At 42.7% G+C, this 15,681-nt stretch overlaps 1 protein-coding gene across 1 annotated transcript; it reads left to right on the top strand.

The window, feature by feature from the left end:
- The first annotated feature begins 2,559 nt into the window (after positions 1–2,559).
- Positions 2,560–15,681, top strand: LIN7C (lin-7 homolog C, crumbs cell polarity complex component). Its single transcript, XM_083752917.1, has 5 exons — positions 2,560–2,777; positions 7,249–7,367; positions 7,891–7,962; positions 9,809–10,018; positions 11,620–15,681. The coding sequence occupies exons 1-5, from the start codon at positions 2,741–2,743 to the stop codon at positions 11,773–11,775; spliced, it is 594 nt and encodes a 197-aa protein (XP_083609043.1). The 5' UTR covers positions 2,560–2,740; the 3' UTR covers positions 11,776–15,681.

Raw genomic sequence — 15,681 nt, 5'->3', positions numbered from 1 at the left:
GCAGTTAGCTCATGGAACACCATAAAGTGCAAACATCTGGATTATATTACAGAAACATTTTATAGTGTTTTCAGCCCCAGCATGTCCCTGGCCGAAAACGTGTTTGTGATTTGACTTTGTTCATTGACATAAATTCCTTCACATTTGAATGTCTCATTGAAAGGCACATAGCAGAATGCTCCATCACACAACTGAAGGAGTGACAACCTTAAAATGAATCCCAGAAGCTGGGAATCCCTCTGGGTGTATAAGGGCTAGTAGTGGGCATCTTGGTCGTGTCATTTATTAAGCCAAAGCATGTGCTTTCAAACAAGAGTTCAAATACTTTGGGATGAAATTAACAACACATAAGCACATGCCCTTCAGGCAGACCCTAGTCCACACCCATTTCTGTAAAAAAAAAAAAAAAAAAAGCTTTGGCATGCAGTTGGTTTGTCCTTCTTGCACCCGATGCTTTGATCACTTTAACAACACAGAAGAAACTCGCCCCACACACTAAGATTAAATTGACGACAGCTGAAGCACTCAGGAAAAAGTGCATCACACATACAGCCAGCAGGCATAGTACTGAGGACATAGCCATGTGCATCAAGGAGGGATTGATTCAGTATTAGCAAAAAGCATCCCTTGTACAGGCAGCAGATGTGTAGCCAATCTTATGCACACTTACTCAGAACTTAGTCCAATAGAACTCATTTCCAAGGACTTGGAAGCCTAATATGGTGACCTCCAGATGTTGTTGGACTCTACTTCCCATCATGCCCAACCATTGGCCAGGCTGGCAGAGGCTGATGTGAGCTTGCGTCCAACAACATTGGGCAGTGGAGCCAGGCACCACATTGGCTACCCAGCTTCAGGAAGTATACATAGGATTGCCACTTTAAACATTCAGCATTTTTCGATAGTATGGTGATTTTACTCCTGAAGAAAAATAGTTGAAAAGCAAGGGGCGTATTGTGGAATATTAACTCAGATTACTCAAAATTTAACTAATTCTCCACCCACAAGACCACACCGATGGCATTTTTGGATAGGCTGCACTTTGCAAATGTTATCTGGGCTTGCGTTGTGTTAGGGCTTGGCACTATAATCCGTATTGAAGTTTACCTGTGCCATTATATTAGGGGCATGACATTCGCATGTTCCAAAAGCTAGTGCACCTGTAGTTTTATAGATATCATTTATGTTGATTTTATGTAGATTTTTTGGATAAGAAATAAAGCTCCCTTTTCACACATCACACAGATGTTGGGGGCAAGTGGAACACATGGCCACTTAAGGGTGGGGCCAGCAAATGAAGTTCCCATCTCCATTCCACAAATTTACTGTACACATGGATGTGACCCTCTGAACAGGACTATTATCTCTAGGATGATGATTCCACTACTTTGTTTTCACGGGGAGAGGATGGCACTATAGTCTAAACCACTGAGTCTCTTGGGCTTGCTGATCAGAAGGTCAGCAATTTGAATCCGTGCGACAAGGTGATCTCCCGTTGCTCTGTTCCAGCTTCTGCCAACCTAGCAGTTTAAAAGCACAAGTAGACAAATCGGAACCGCTGTGGCGGGAAGGGAAACGGTGTTTCCATGCGCTCTGGCTTCTGCCATGCTATTTTGTTGCACCAGAAGCAGTTTAGACATGTTGGCCACATGACCCAGAAAGCTGTCTGTGGACAAACACCAGCTCCCTCAGCCTGAAGCAAGATGAGCGCCGCACCCCACAGTCACCTTTGACTGGTCCTTTACCTTTTACTTTGCTTTACCTCCACACTGAGACAGACATGCTGAAGGGGCACACACCTAGTCAGTCCAAAGACCTTTTGAAACCAGTATTTCTGTTTCCCAGGAAACAAATAGTTCAAAGTTACCAAAGATTTCAAAGCGAGGCTGTGGAATAGAGTTGCTGGGTTGGACTTCATGGACAAGTTCCACACCATCATTTTGGGCAGGGGTACCAACACGAATAAAATATGGGGGGGGCAGCCAGGGGGGCAACTGCCCCCCTAAATCAAGTAAATAAATAAACAAACTTACTTAACCAACTGCACTGCTGATAGTTCTGTTCTGCTCCCCCTAACATAAATACTGGCTAAGCCCATGGGTCCTGGTAAGGTCCGCCCTGCATAATCGATCACACTATTTTAATGGCAATGTCCATCAACTTTGAGGGCCCTCAAATATTTTACCGGGGGGCCAAAGGGACCTAAACCCCTAGCAGTTGGCTCCTCTGGTCTTGGAACTAGCCATACAAAGCGTCGCCCTCAGCATACCAGCCTTGCACTCATGCCCTAAAGGCATCTGTCTCGAAACTGCGGGAGCCGAATTCTCTTTGCGTTGCCTGCCTATCTCACCCGGCAAGCGCGTCGCACCCGCCCTGGGAGGACCTCTCTGCCCTTCGGAGGGCACCTCCGTTTCCATCCGTGCTGGGCAAACCTCTTGCTCGCACTTTCTCGGCCTTTGGACCCCACTTGGTAACCATTAACACACGCGCCCCATTTACTTCTCTCTCTCTCTCGCAGCTACCATTCCGCCCACCTGGGCGAACGGGCTCCGAGATCCCGCCCGCCTTTCTAAGGCAGAACGAGAGCGCCCGACGCGCCATCCCCTCGCGCGCCTCGCTAGTTCCGGCGAGAGCCGGGAAAAGCCGCGGCCTTCGCCCCTCCTTCGCCTCGGCGCGTCCTGGAAGCAGCGCCGCCTCTTGCCCGGCGTCACTTCCCCGAGAGCAGCTGGAGAAGGAGAAGATGGCGGCGCTGGGGGAGCCGGTGCGGCTGGAGAGAGGTGAGAGCAAAGGCGGGCAGGCGGGCGGGCGGGCGGGCAACAACTGGCCTCGGCTGCAGCCACTGGAGAGCCGGATCTACTGAGCGATGCCCTGCGGGGGCGACGTGTGTCTCCGCCTTGGGGAGCGGGCAGGCTAAGCCCCAAAGCGTTATTAGGTCCTGAGGCTGGTCAGGGTAGGCGCAACTACTTGCCCGCAGCAACAGCAGCCCCGCAAGCCTCCGCCAAGAGTGGGGAGAGGGGGTGCCCTTGCCTCTCCCCGCCCCCGCTCCCACACCCAGAGATCCTCCGCAGCAGTGCTCCAGTTTAGCTGGCTTAAGAAGAGGATTAGAGAAGTGCCAGGCTTACTAGCTGGGATGGCCGTCGCAAGTGGGGAGCGCGCGGCTGCCGAGAGAGACCTAGATGGGGGCGTGGCGTCCGGCCCGGCGGGGATCTTCTTCTGTTCTTGGCTCCCTCCTCCCCCCCCCCCCGTCTGTCAAAGCAGCCTCGGCTTCTTTGCCTGGTCCGAGTCAGCTGGTGCTGAGCTAGGACCGTGGCTTGCGCGCTCCCCTGTGGGTCGGGGTGCGCAAGGAGGTTAATGGGCAACACAAGGCCCCTGTGGAAGTTCAGATTGGGCTGCTGCTCTCGGAAGGAGCCAGCCGGTTCTCTGGGTGTAAAGTTATGGAAGTTTTAAATCGGAGTTCTTAGGCCTCGGTGGAAAATGCACTGTGAGCTGCTACTATGTATAGTTAGTTGGGAGGGTCTAATTGATGAGCCTAGAAGCATCTAGGCCTCCATCTGCACTATACATTTAAAGAGCATAATACTGCTTTAAACGATCATGGTTTCCCCCAAAGAATCCTGGGACTGGGAAGTGTCGTGGGCTAAGAGTGCTGAGTGCTTTTCAGATACCTCCTCTTCTCCTGAGAGATGTGCGGTTCTCAGAGTGGTTTAACAGTCAGTATGTCTTCCCTGGGAACTCGGGGAACTGTTGCTCTGTGAGGGAGAGAGGGTTCTCTGTGGCTGCATAATGCTAATGCAGACTGAAATAACAGATTCCTAGGTACAGAACCAAATTTAGCAGGTTAAGTTTTTTACAGCGCTGCAACAAAATGTTGTCACATTGAGTGCTCATAGCAAGGGGTTCTAGGAACCAGCCAGCTATACTCTTTTTCCAGGGTGCTCCTACACACCCACCCACCCCTGCCCCCATTTGGTCAACATTCTGTGGTCACTGAATATGCTCAGTCCTCATTGAGCTGAGTTTTACAGGAAAGGCTAGGTGCTGAATCTTAAGAACTGCTGCATGTCCCCAAACTTTTAGGTGAACTGGTGTGATTAAACAGGATTTAGGCTTTTAGCTCTGAGTTATCCTGAACTGTAATGCACATATGTTACTTATAAATATATGATATTTTGTGTGTGTGTATTCCTTAGAACTTGTGTGGTTCTTTAACTTGCACCTGGTAGATGAAGGTTCAAATATCTCATTAGGCATTAAATCACTGTTGGCCTTGTTGCCTTAGAAACTCAGATATATAAGCTAATCACTAATGACACCTTAAACCTAGTTATGGCCACCAAAACAGAATACGTAGGTGTCTTTTTTTTTTTTTTGTTTACAATGATTTTTATTATTATTATTATCAGCAGCAGCAGCAATAGTCATTTCTATATCACTTTATATTTTAAAGAAAAAATCTCAAAAGCACATTACAATACATTAAAACATCAAATAAAACAATCCAGAATAAAGCAAATTCAAGCTTCAAGGAAAATATTTCAAATCCTTCTCCAAATGACATTTTGCTTTCCTATATTTATTTACCCACTTAATTTGTATAGCTGCCTCATAGCAGAAGTACTTTAGGAAGCCAGTGTAGTGTAGTGGTTAGATAGTCAGATTGGGAGATCAGGGTTCAAATCCCCTCTCAGTCATGAAGCTCACTGGGTGACCCTGGGCCGGTCACAGGCTCTTAACATACCTCCCAGGATTGTTGTGGGAAGTAACTGAGGGGGTGAACCATGTACTCCTTAGAGAGAAAGGTGGGATATAAATGCAATTAAGTTTTTCTGCCTACCTGCTAAAGAAAGCTGGAGTGGGCAGCCAGATGGAGATGTCATTCGCCAACCTGGCATTCAGATATCTCCACATGGTCACATTTGGAGTTGCAAAACATGCCTGACGCTTGGCGAATTTCTAGCACTACTCATGAAGAAGGGTCTCAGTTGTTGATCACAGGGTTTGGGCAGGTTTGTAGAATTGCTTATACAAAGTTTTCACAGAATTGCTGATACAAATGATTACATTTTTAAGAAAACAGAATGATTGTTACTTTGCTGTTGAACAAATGTACATTGTATCTTAACAGTATTTCGGTAGAAACTAAACTTAGCAAATAATGACCAAGTAGGCTATTTTTGAGTCAATTGTCAAAGTATTGATGTCTCAAGCGCCTGGGGGTGGGGGGGAATCCTGTGTTTTATGAGGGAACAGTTCAGATAAAGAAAAAGGAAATAGCAGGTTAAAATGTAGTGTCTGTGTAAAGCTATGACAGACAAGATTTAGTATCACTGATGACTGACCTCTTCATTAGTTATGGAATGAAGTCAAACAGCATCACCCATGCAGCTTGCTGTATGTGCAACTTTAAGCACTGCACCCTGCATGACTTTGCTTCTCAAGCCCACCCCAAAAGTAGTGTTCGACATATGATGTTCAGCCTTTAAATCTCTTGCCACTCCCAGAAACATTCCCCCCCCCCTTTGTACATGCATGATTCCAAACAGAACTGGGTCACCAGCTCACACTGAAAAAAGGATAGAGAATGTGCAAGCACCTCTGGGAAATTCTTCTTGCCTAACTGAAATTCTTTTACTATCTTGGAGAGTACTATTTTCAAAACGTCCATGCTAGTCAAAATTCAATAGGAACTCTTAAGTAACAATTGACCTTTTGGGTCTAACAACCCAGGATTTCTCAGAAATAGAAGGGAGGGTGTAACTGAGCCTGTTAAAGTCATGATGATATTCTCCCATGAATGGATGTTGTGTAACCCATATAACTGACAATCAGTTGTCATGTTTTAGTTTTCCAAATATGGCTGGGTTTGTTTGTTTTTGAAACTTCTAACATTCATTATACAGTAGTGGCTTATTGTAACCTCATATTTGTTTTGAACAACATTTTATCCTTTGCTCCTCAGTCATTCAAGGAAAATTAAGTAATATTTGCAAATAAAAATAAAAATCGGATGCTTGGACTCAGCTGCTGGCTCTGCTCTTTGTCATGCAAAGCCTGTGTTTTTATTTCTAATCTTCAAACACTAAGCTTTGGGAAGTACAATTTTTTTGCTAAGTTGTTGTTTTGATGGGTAACAGAGGCAATAACAGATGACTTAATTTTTTCCATGCTCCGTAGTGAGTGAGTGCTTGGTTGTGGAAGCAAATATTTAAGGAAGATGTTAGAATTGATAGTGGAGAAAAAGTTAAAATGCCATGTGTTTCCATGAAATTGAGATGGCAGATGTATCCGGCAGCAATAACATTTGTACTTAGCTTCCTGTCAACAGTTCATTGCATAATGGTCAGTGCCTGACTCTCAGTGTTCCAATGATCATCCTATGGAAATGTACTCTTTCAGAGGCTCTGGTTTCTATTCAAATGGAAGGGTATTATCGGTGTCCTCTGCTCCTTGAGCCACCTTTTAACTTAATCATTTGGGTAAAATGTTCTCTGTGGTCTTTCCCTCTACTCAAGCAGTTTCAAGTGCGTTTTGCTTGCAGGAGAGGGGCCCCAAGCTTGTTACAGCAACCATATTCACATTTTCTTCCCCGAGGGAACATTTTGCACAGAGCTGTCTGCTTTGGGAACCATGTGCATTGTCTGTTAGTGACTTCAGGAGTATGTTGTAATCTGGAGCATAGACGGTTCATGTATTAGACCTTGTCATCTAAGCATGTGAACATTGAACAGAGCCTAGAACAATATTTATTCTGCTGCTTTGGGGTGGCATTTAATTCTCCATCTGCATATTACAAAGGAAGAATAGTATAGGGAGTCCAGATTGTTTTTCATGAACGTTTGTCTGCCACTGAAATATTTGTAATAAAGAATCCCTAATAGGTATACATTGCAAGGAACAAGGTTTGCCTGAAACAGGAGAGCTGATGATCATTGGGATTCTGTCCTTGGGATTTTGTTGACAAGTATATTGGTCTGATGCTCATTAGTCACAGAACAAACATTGAAGAGCAAATTGGTACAAGATCTGTACTGGGTTTTTCCTGCTCCAGATGAATGGGAAGGAGTGCTTTCGAATGTTACTCTAGCTGCATGGGAGCCACATTTCTATGAGTGGCTCCCACACAGTTGAGGTATATAGGCTGATCACATGGTCTGATTCACTAGCCCAATTCAATGGTCAGAACCAGTATCATTACCCTCTGAGTAGATTTTAGTAGTTCATGTTCTTTCCTTGCCTTTCGTTTTACAGACATCTGTCGGGCTATTGAGTTGTTGGAAAAGTTGCAAAGGAGCGGAGAAGTGCCCCCACAAAAACTACAGGCTTTGCAGAGGGTCCTTCAAAGTGAATTCTGTAATGCTGTGCGGGAGGTATGTTTTTGAGGAGTGTGTGGAGAAGGTCTTCTCATTAGTAATTTGGGAGCTACACTGGGAATTGGCTTCTGTTGAAGTGAATTACAAGAAAAAAGATAATACAGTGGTATCTCTGGTTGCGAACGGGATCTGTTCTGAAGGACCGTTCGCAACATGAAAAGCCCGCAACCTGAAGCACTGTATCTGCACAGGTGTGCAGTGCAATTTGGCACTTGTGTGTATGTGCGAAGCGTTATTTAGAGCTACTGCGCATGTGCGAGTGGTAAAACCTGGAAGTAACCCTTTCTGGTGCTTCCGGGTCGCCGCGGGACGCAACCTGAAAAAACATAACATGAAGCAAACATAACATGAGGTATGACTGTAGTGAATGACAAACCAAGTTTCCTGATTCACAACTCAATGCGTGCATGCAAAATTATAGTTAATCCGCACAGTTCATTTGGAAATATTATTAATGTGGTTTGATTCAGTCATCCCCTATCCAATAAACCACATACCTGATTTTTCTTTCTTTCTAAAGGTATATGAGCATGTGTATGAGACTGTGGACATCAGCAGTAGCCCAGAAGTGAGAGCTAATGCCACAGCCAAGGTAAGACTCCTATTTAGGGAGGATTAATATATTAAAGTTCAACTGGCAGCTCTGATCTATAAAAGCTGAAGTATTAGGCTATGAAAATATTGCAGTGAGCTGTGCTCTTGAGCTCAGTGGGTACATCCGTGAAACAAACACTTTAAACAATTGTAGGCTTAAGATAAACTGGGAAGAATGAAAGAGCTTTTTACCAAAGACAAAGTTTTCCTATAGCAGTTCCCTATTTTAAAGTTGTTGTTTTTCTGTTAATGCACTGAAGCAGTTAATGTTCACTAATGCACTCTCATGCGGATGCTTTTTACATGTTTATTTACTGCCTTCCTACCCCAATGCATGGGATGCTAAAATAGCATTCTTGCTGAACAGTCAGTGCATTGGATAAATGCCTGGTGTTCCCACAGTACAAGAATGTGGAGGGTTGGGATTGTCAGCACCTGTTACTATAAGGATGTTGAAGGGGCAGGGTGATGAATACTGCCTCAGCTTAGAGAGCATTCTGTTGTGTAATATGACTCTCATTTGTACATTTGTTTACTTGATTCCAGTGCCCAAGTTAAAAATGCATAGTAGTGCATCTGTTATGAGGAACTTGTGTGTATTTTCAAAATACTCACACAAGGGGGAACGGAGGTCCTTTGGCTGAGTCGAGACGATATGGGATTGGGGGGGGGGCAACACAATTAGTGCCAGCACCATCCGTTAAGAGTTTGGGTGTAATCTTTGACACCTCCCTTTCCATGGAGGCGCAGAGTGCAGCTATAACAAAGGTGGCATTTTTTCATCTCCGCCAAGCTAAGCAGTTGGCTCCTTACCTCTCTCACCCTGACCTAGCCACTGTGATCCACATGACGGTCACCTCCAGACTTGGTTATTGTAACTCACTCTAGGTGGGGCTGCCCTTGAGACTGACCCAGAAACTCCAGTGGGTGCAGAATGCCATGGCGAGACTCCTTACAGGGTCCTTGTCGTGGGATCACATTCACCCGGTGCTATACCAGCTGCACTGGCTCCCGGTGGAGTACAGGATCAGGTTTAAGGTGCTGGTTTTAACCTTTAAAGCCCTATATGGCCTAGGACCCTCGTACCTACGGGACTGCCTCTCCTGGTATGTCCCACGGAGGACCTTACAGTCTTCAAATAAAAACATCTTGGAGATCCTGGGCCAAAGGGAGGTTAGGCTGGCCTCAACCAGAGCCAGGGCTTTTTCTTTTTCAGCCGTGGCCCCGATCTGGTGGAACGCTCTGTCACAACAAACTAGGGCCCTGCGGGACTTGACATCTTTCCGCAGGGCCTGCAAGACGGAGCTGTCCCACCAGGCCTTTGGCCAAGGCACAGTCTGACCCCCTCCTTCTGTAATCCTCATAGAACTCTATCCCAATGGTTGCCATTAATTTGACTCTGAATTGATTTTAGAATGTATTTAAATTAATTGATTGTGATTTTATGTAAACTGTGTTATTTTTACTGTTGTTAGCCGCCCTGAGCCTGGCTTCAGCTGGGGAGGGCGGGATATAAAAATATTATTATTATTATTATTATTATTATTATTATTATTATTATTCACCTTTTTCCATGTATCATCAAAGAAAATGCAGTTATAAGTGAAACATTGAATATGTTTGGTTTATTTGCCTTTTGTTTTCCCATGGTTTGGAGTAAAAACCGTCTTCAGAACAGCAGCCCAGAGATTGAAAATACTCTGAAGTACATTTGCAGGGGATGCACTTGTATTGGCAGTATTTAGCTAGATGCTTTGAAATATTTGGCTTTGAGATAAGACAGTGAATAAGATTCCAGACCTTGTGAACTATGGGGAGGAAAATGAGATTTCCATGTTTTGCAGGCCACTGTTGCTGCCTTTGCTGCCAGTGAGGGTCATTCCCATCCCAGAGTCGTTGAACTACCAAAAACAGAAGAAGGGCTCGGATTCAACATCATGGGCGGCAAAGAGCAAAATTCTCCAATCTATATATCCCGAATTATCCCAGGTGGTATTGCTGATAGACACGGGGGATTGAAGCGTGGAGACCAGCTTCTTTCTGTAAACGGAGTGGTAGGGATGGAATTTAACTTCCACTTGTAGTAGCTACCTGTGACCGCTTGAGGGCATTGAGGGGATGTTGATTGCTTGGTCTTGTGTGTATTATGCAGTATGAAAAAAACAGGTTTATATTTTCCTTTTGCAAATCGTAATGGAGAGTAAAATATTATGGAGTATGTTTGAGATTTGCAATTCTAAGTTCACTAGCACTGATAGAAACCTGCTGTTATGCGAGGAAACATTTTTAATTAATAAAGCAGGGGGATACACATTTTAGAATTGGATCCCAAGTTTGTTGAAATAACATTAGCAAGATGTTAGTAAAATAGTTTATTACTAATAGTCTGTTAGTAAAATAGACATTGCTGAGAAACTGCCCATATGCAGTTTCTCATCAATGACTATTTTACATACTATGCAACTTTCAATGAAAAAATATTTTCTACTCTTGAAACCTGTCAGCTATATTTTGGCTTAACCTACCTCACAGGATTTGTGAGGATAAAATGAGATAGCCTCATGCATACTACTTTGAGGTCCTTGCAGTCTAGGCAAGATACAAAATAAATAAAGAAGGCTGAAGGTATAGGGGCAAAATCCTGAAAGGATGAGGCTGTGCTTCAGTAATTTGATTTTGTGTGTGTGTGTGTGTGTGTGTGAGAGAGAGAGAGAGAGAGAGAGAGAGAGAGAGAGAGAGAGAGAATGAATTTGGATAGGAAAGGACCTAATCCACTGTGCTGAGTAGACTTCCCCTCCCAGTTTTCACACTTCCCAAACATGCCAAAAAATGTATCAAAATGCATTTTGAAATAATCTGTTTTTGGAGGAAACAGCATGATAAGCATGGATTGAGTGAACCCATGTAAAAACGACACAGACTGGAACTAGAGATTCATCCCTTTCTAGTTGTGACTCCTTGAGTTCTCTCTGTCAAGTTACCTCAGAACACCTGAGGTAAAGCAGTTCTTCCCATACAACGCTACTTTGCATGCACATTTACTTTTTTCCTAAATGCGGTTAAAATGTAGCAACGGCCAGCAGCTCCTTGTTCCATTTTCCTAATAGGTAGCCACTGGAATAGCTCACAGCAATTCAAGTCCTCCCACAATGAACTGTTTTGGCGGCTGACTAAAGGAGTCATTGACACTCAGCTGACCAGTCCCCACACAGCCTTCCAGCTGGTGGGTGGCACTGAGAAAATCCTTACCTTTCTATAGACTCATTCATTTGTCCTGGTAACTTCAGTTGGGGGAACTAACTTTGCCAGGCAATCTGGCTGTGCCCTGATAAGGTGGGAAAATCTTGGGAGTCTAGCAGTCTACCTAGGAACACATCAGGACCCATTTACACATGACTGACATTTTGAGAAGCACTGTTGTAAGTGAAACCTAGAGCAACTGCCCTTTTCTTTCCCCCACCCTTAAATATGTGCTTAATTTTGAAAGCCACAAATTACCTAGAACAGATAACGTTATGATACAGCCAACATAAAATCTAGCTCTTCTGTGTGAGGTCATTCAGCTAGCCTTATAAATAACAATGTTGGAATATTAGAGTGCTTTTTTATATATATTTACTAACAGAATGGTTAATTTTTGAAACATTTGTTTCAGAGTGTTGAAGGGGAGCACCACGAGAAAGCCGTGGAACTGCTAAAAGCTGCTCAAGGAAAAGTTAAGCTGGTTGTACGATACACACCCAAAGTCCTGGAAGAGATGGAGTCACGGTTTGAGAAAATGAGATCGGCAAAACGCAGGCAACAGAATTAATGTATTACATGTAACTTAAGGAAAAGCATGAACTTTGCTTGTCTGAAAACGTCAGACAAGCAACGTTAGAAAAGGATGTTAATTTTGTTAATTCTTTGTCTTTTACAAATAACTCTTCAACATCTTAATGCTTCTGAGAAGAAAAGTTTACATGGGCGTTTGTAGCTATGTGGTTTTACAGATCCTTTCTTTAAAATTCAAACCTGTAACCATCAGAACAAATTTGTAAAGTGTTTTTAAAATACATTTTAATAAGCTTTTTTCAGCATTTGTAACATCTGTTTTCTAGTACTTTTTTCCCATTTGGCATTACTTAAAACTGGAAATCTTTATTTTGGATACAGATATAAAACAAGTCTTACTCTTTTTGGCACTAAATTTAGTCATAATTATGTGGTCAAGTACAATTAGTGCTTTTGATGAACAAGTTTCTATGCATGTTCTCAATCATAACTTTATATGGTTAATGACATCTTGGACACTTTCTTACCTCTTTTGTGAATAATTTGTAACAGGCAGTCTCTTATATTTAATGTTTCAGTGATTGACATCACTAGCAGCAATCATTCCTATAATTTAGATACTTTTGTACTAATTTCTGAATACTTGGAGAAAGTGGAAAGCATACCTGACTGTAGTTGTGTATTTATATTCAGTAAGGTAAAATTGCATGCAGTGCAGAAAAGATTGTATATGTACTCAAGACTTTCTTCTATTGTAAGTTACTTCTGCAACTGTGTCTACTTGTTCTCTTAACAGTGATGGATGTAACCCACATCAGGTACTAAGTGGGTGGTGCGCTCTTCTTTCCTAGAGCATCAGAGTTCTTTCAGGGTGCTGTTTGCAGTTGTCATAGTGACACAGAAAAGCTAACAGATACCACAAATTCTTTTGTAAAAACACTCAGGCAGCAGACACTACTCTCTATCAGAAAAGGCATTCCTTGCTTGTGTAAATCCATTGGGCATGCTTCTAACCCAAAGTGGTTGGTACATCACATATAGTTCCCCCCTCCACCCAAAGTTGTCTATGAAGTAAGTACAAATCCACAACTAAAGTTTCAGCAGATGGCTTGTGCTAAGAGAGAGCTAGTATGTCTGGGGTGCTTAGAAAATATCCACCTGGAGTGCAAAGAAATCCTTTTCTAGAGTCTGGGAATCTCTATAAAGAGATTCATTTGGCTGGTGGTCTGCCAAAGTTATACTGTGGTGGGCTGTGCTTTGCAACTAAAGATTCCTGTTTATCCCTTACTACTGTGGATGAAAATGCCTGACCAACATAGTTCCTTCATCCAGATGCTCTACCTCAAAACTGCAAATCCTTGAAGCTCTGTTTAAGTTTAAAGTTGCCTCACTCTTTTAGCATAAGCTGCCAAGCCAAAACAAAGAACTTGCAGCAGCTGGAGACACGTTATTTTCAGCCGAGCCCCACAACTGTACAAGTTCATCTTTCTGGGGTTGAGAAGATCAGTTAGCAAAGAGACTCTTTGCTTTTGCAAAAAAAAATTTTATCTTGTCGTTGGTAGTGATGTGGTCACTAAGCTTGCTAGACCTGTGCGATAACTGTAGTGGTAGTGGAGAATGAGTTCCTGCAGACATTACTGACTTGCATCATAGATGCTTTCATTGCTGCTCATGTTACTGTACCGGTTAAACCTTCCAACTTTATTTAAACAGAGTGCTACTTGAACTTGCTTATAGACTGTATAGTTTAATCCTAGAAGCATTTGCACCACTTTCAGCTGTTCAGAAAGATGACACAAAGGACCAGTCTCTAATTCTCAAGTTAAATTTTTTGAGCCAAGAAACTATCTTGCTAATGCTTATCCAGAGAGAGAAAGTAGTTTGATCGATGGACAATGGAAACTACACTGAACCGTGTTGCTTCAGTAATATGGATTTTATTGGGATTTATTTCTGAGTAAGCAGACCTTTTCTTGCTGAATTTCAGTGTGTTGCCTTCCCTCAATCGCTTTGATTGAGCTTCAAGCCATTATGTTGACATCTTCAGCCTAGCAACGTTGCAGAAAAATCATTTTTGTGAGGGGTGTATGTAACAGAGTTTTATTCTGCTTTTCTTAGAACCCCTCCCTTGAAAGCTTCAGTTGTACAAAAGATGCATGGAGCCCTGCTTCCACCCTTTTCTCACTAATCTGCTGCCACTATTCCCTACTTTGCCTGAGATGAAAATAGCCAGTGGTTCAATCTCCTCCCTTAATAACGAACTAAAAAGGGGGTTACCTTGATGAAACTTGAACGTTCCTGGCTTGGTATATCTAGCATTAGCCTGGTTATCCACTGGATGTCAGTGTTCAGCTGTAAATGCATCCAAGTGGATAGGAGTAAGTGTTCTGCAACATGTCTCCTCTGCATGAACTACATGCACTCAAATATAACTAGAGTGCCAATATAAAAGGTCAGGAGAATAGATTTTTCATTCTAACGACAGCGTAAATCTTACATTTGTTTGGATGACCGGGCGGGGGGGTGTAATCTAGCAAAATTGATTCAAGTAACCTTAAATCCTTTGAGTGTTTAGACAGCATAAGCCTACAGTAAATTGAAGATTTAGTGACTGAAGCCATGAAGCGTGTATTATTATTATTCTTTTGTCTTTTTTGTCACTTTGGGCTTATCCACACTTACCTTTCCTCTGCTCTTTGCAGGCACGGTCCGCACTTTAAAGCTCCATGTATGAGCACCTTTTTTCCTCCCCCCCCCCAAGCTTTCCCTGTGAAAACCTGCTCTTTAAAGCTCAATTGGCGCAAACAGCAATCTGCAGGAAACACAAACTGACATTTGATCCAATTGAGCACTAAAGAGCTGGTTTTTTCGGGGAAAACTCTGGGGTAAAACAAACAAACATTTGGACACAGAGCTTTTATAAGCACGGATCTGTGCCTGGAAACTGCAGGGCAAAAGGTAAGTGTGGTTGAGCCTTTAGATAAGTGAGCACTGAATTGCACGGTTTAAATATGTAGCCAGCTGCAGAAGGCAACCAGCTGTACCATGTTGGTGGACTGTATATTTTTTATGGAGCAATTAATATTTAAAATAATGAGACCAAAAGAAGTAGTTGGGCCAATCAGGAAGTATTTTATTTTAATTATATATAATACTAGATTTGTGTTGGAGGTTTCTATAGTAAAAAGAATAGGGTCAAACAAATACTATAATAAAAATAGTTTAATCTACTTTTACTGAATATAGACATGTGTTTTGTTACTCTAGAAAGGGTTAGCTTGGGGTAGCCTGGACTGCTGTTGAAAAGTGCTTATGGCTATAATCCTTTTGCCCGCTTGCCTGGGATTGATCACCATTGAATTTGATGGGACTTGCTTCTAAGTAGACATGTATATGGTCACACTGCTAGGGGGTTTCATTATCAAGCCTGGCATATGGATTCAGCAGGCTCCAGACCTTTTGGATTAAAGTCTGGTGTGTAGCAAATGGGGGCCAGACAGTGGCAAAATGTATATTTGCCTCTTGTCTTTATTGAAATCAAAAGCAGTATGTAAAAGATGTGCTGCTTAACCCATCTCATATCCAAAATTTGGATCAGTAGAAACTGTGAAAGAGGCACAAAGCCAGATAGATGTGTGTGTCTACTTAAAACTGGTCTCTTTTTCTTAGTCACTGCAATATAAATGGGATCCTGAGCCCAGGTGGAAAGCCAGTTTTTAAAGTAAAGTTAGATTCGTTGGAGAATCAAGAAATGAACATATAAGATACTACTGAACAGGTGCAATGACTACATTGTATTGGTGTGTGCACATATGCAATAATTTAATAGCCAGCAAAAATTAAAACATGGACAATACTGTGTGTGTAGTCTTTATGTACTTAATTGCTGCTTGAGGGCCCTGTACATTTTTTAGGAACATGAAAATAAAGAATTGAAATTTCA

Source organism: Podarcis gaigeae, assembly GCF_964106915.1.
Source record: "Podarcis gaigeae genome assembly, chromosome: 1".
Taxonomy (NCBI): domain Eukaryota; kingdom Metazoa; phylum Chordata; class Lepidosauria; order Squamata; family Lacertidae; genus Podarcis; species Podarcis gaigeae.
Note: the sequence above shows the minus strand (reverse complement) of the source record. Positions and strands in the feature narration are given on the sequence as shown.

Bases quoted from the DNA above. Each gene is read 5' to 3' on its own strand.
- LIN7C (XM_083752917.1), top strand. From the start codon at position 2,741: ATGGCGGCGCTGGGGGAGCCGGTGCGGCTGGAGAGAG. The intron at 2,778-7,248 runs GTGAGAGCAAAG...TTCGTTTTACAG, and splicing joins GCCGGTGCGGCTGGAGAGAG to ACATCTGTCGGGCTATTGAG. The intron at 10,019-11,619 runs GTAGGGATGGAA...CATTTGTTTCAG, and splicing joins TTCTTTCTGTAAACGGAGTG to AGTGTTGAAGGGGAGCACCA.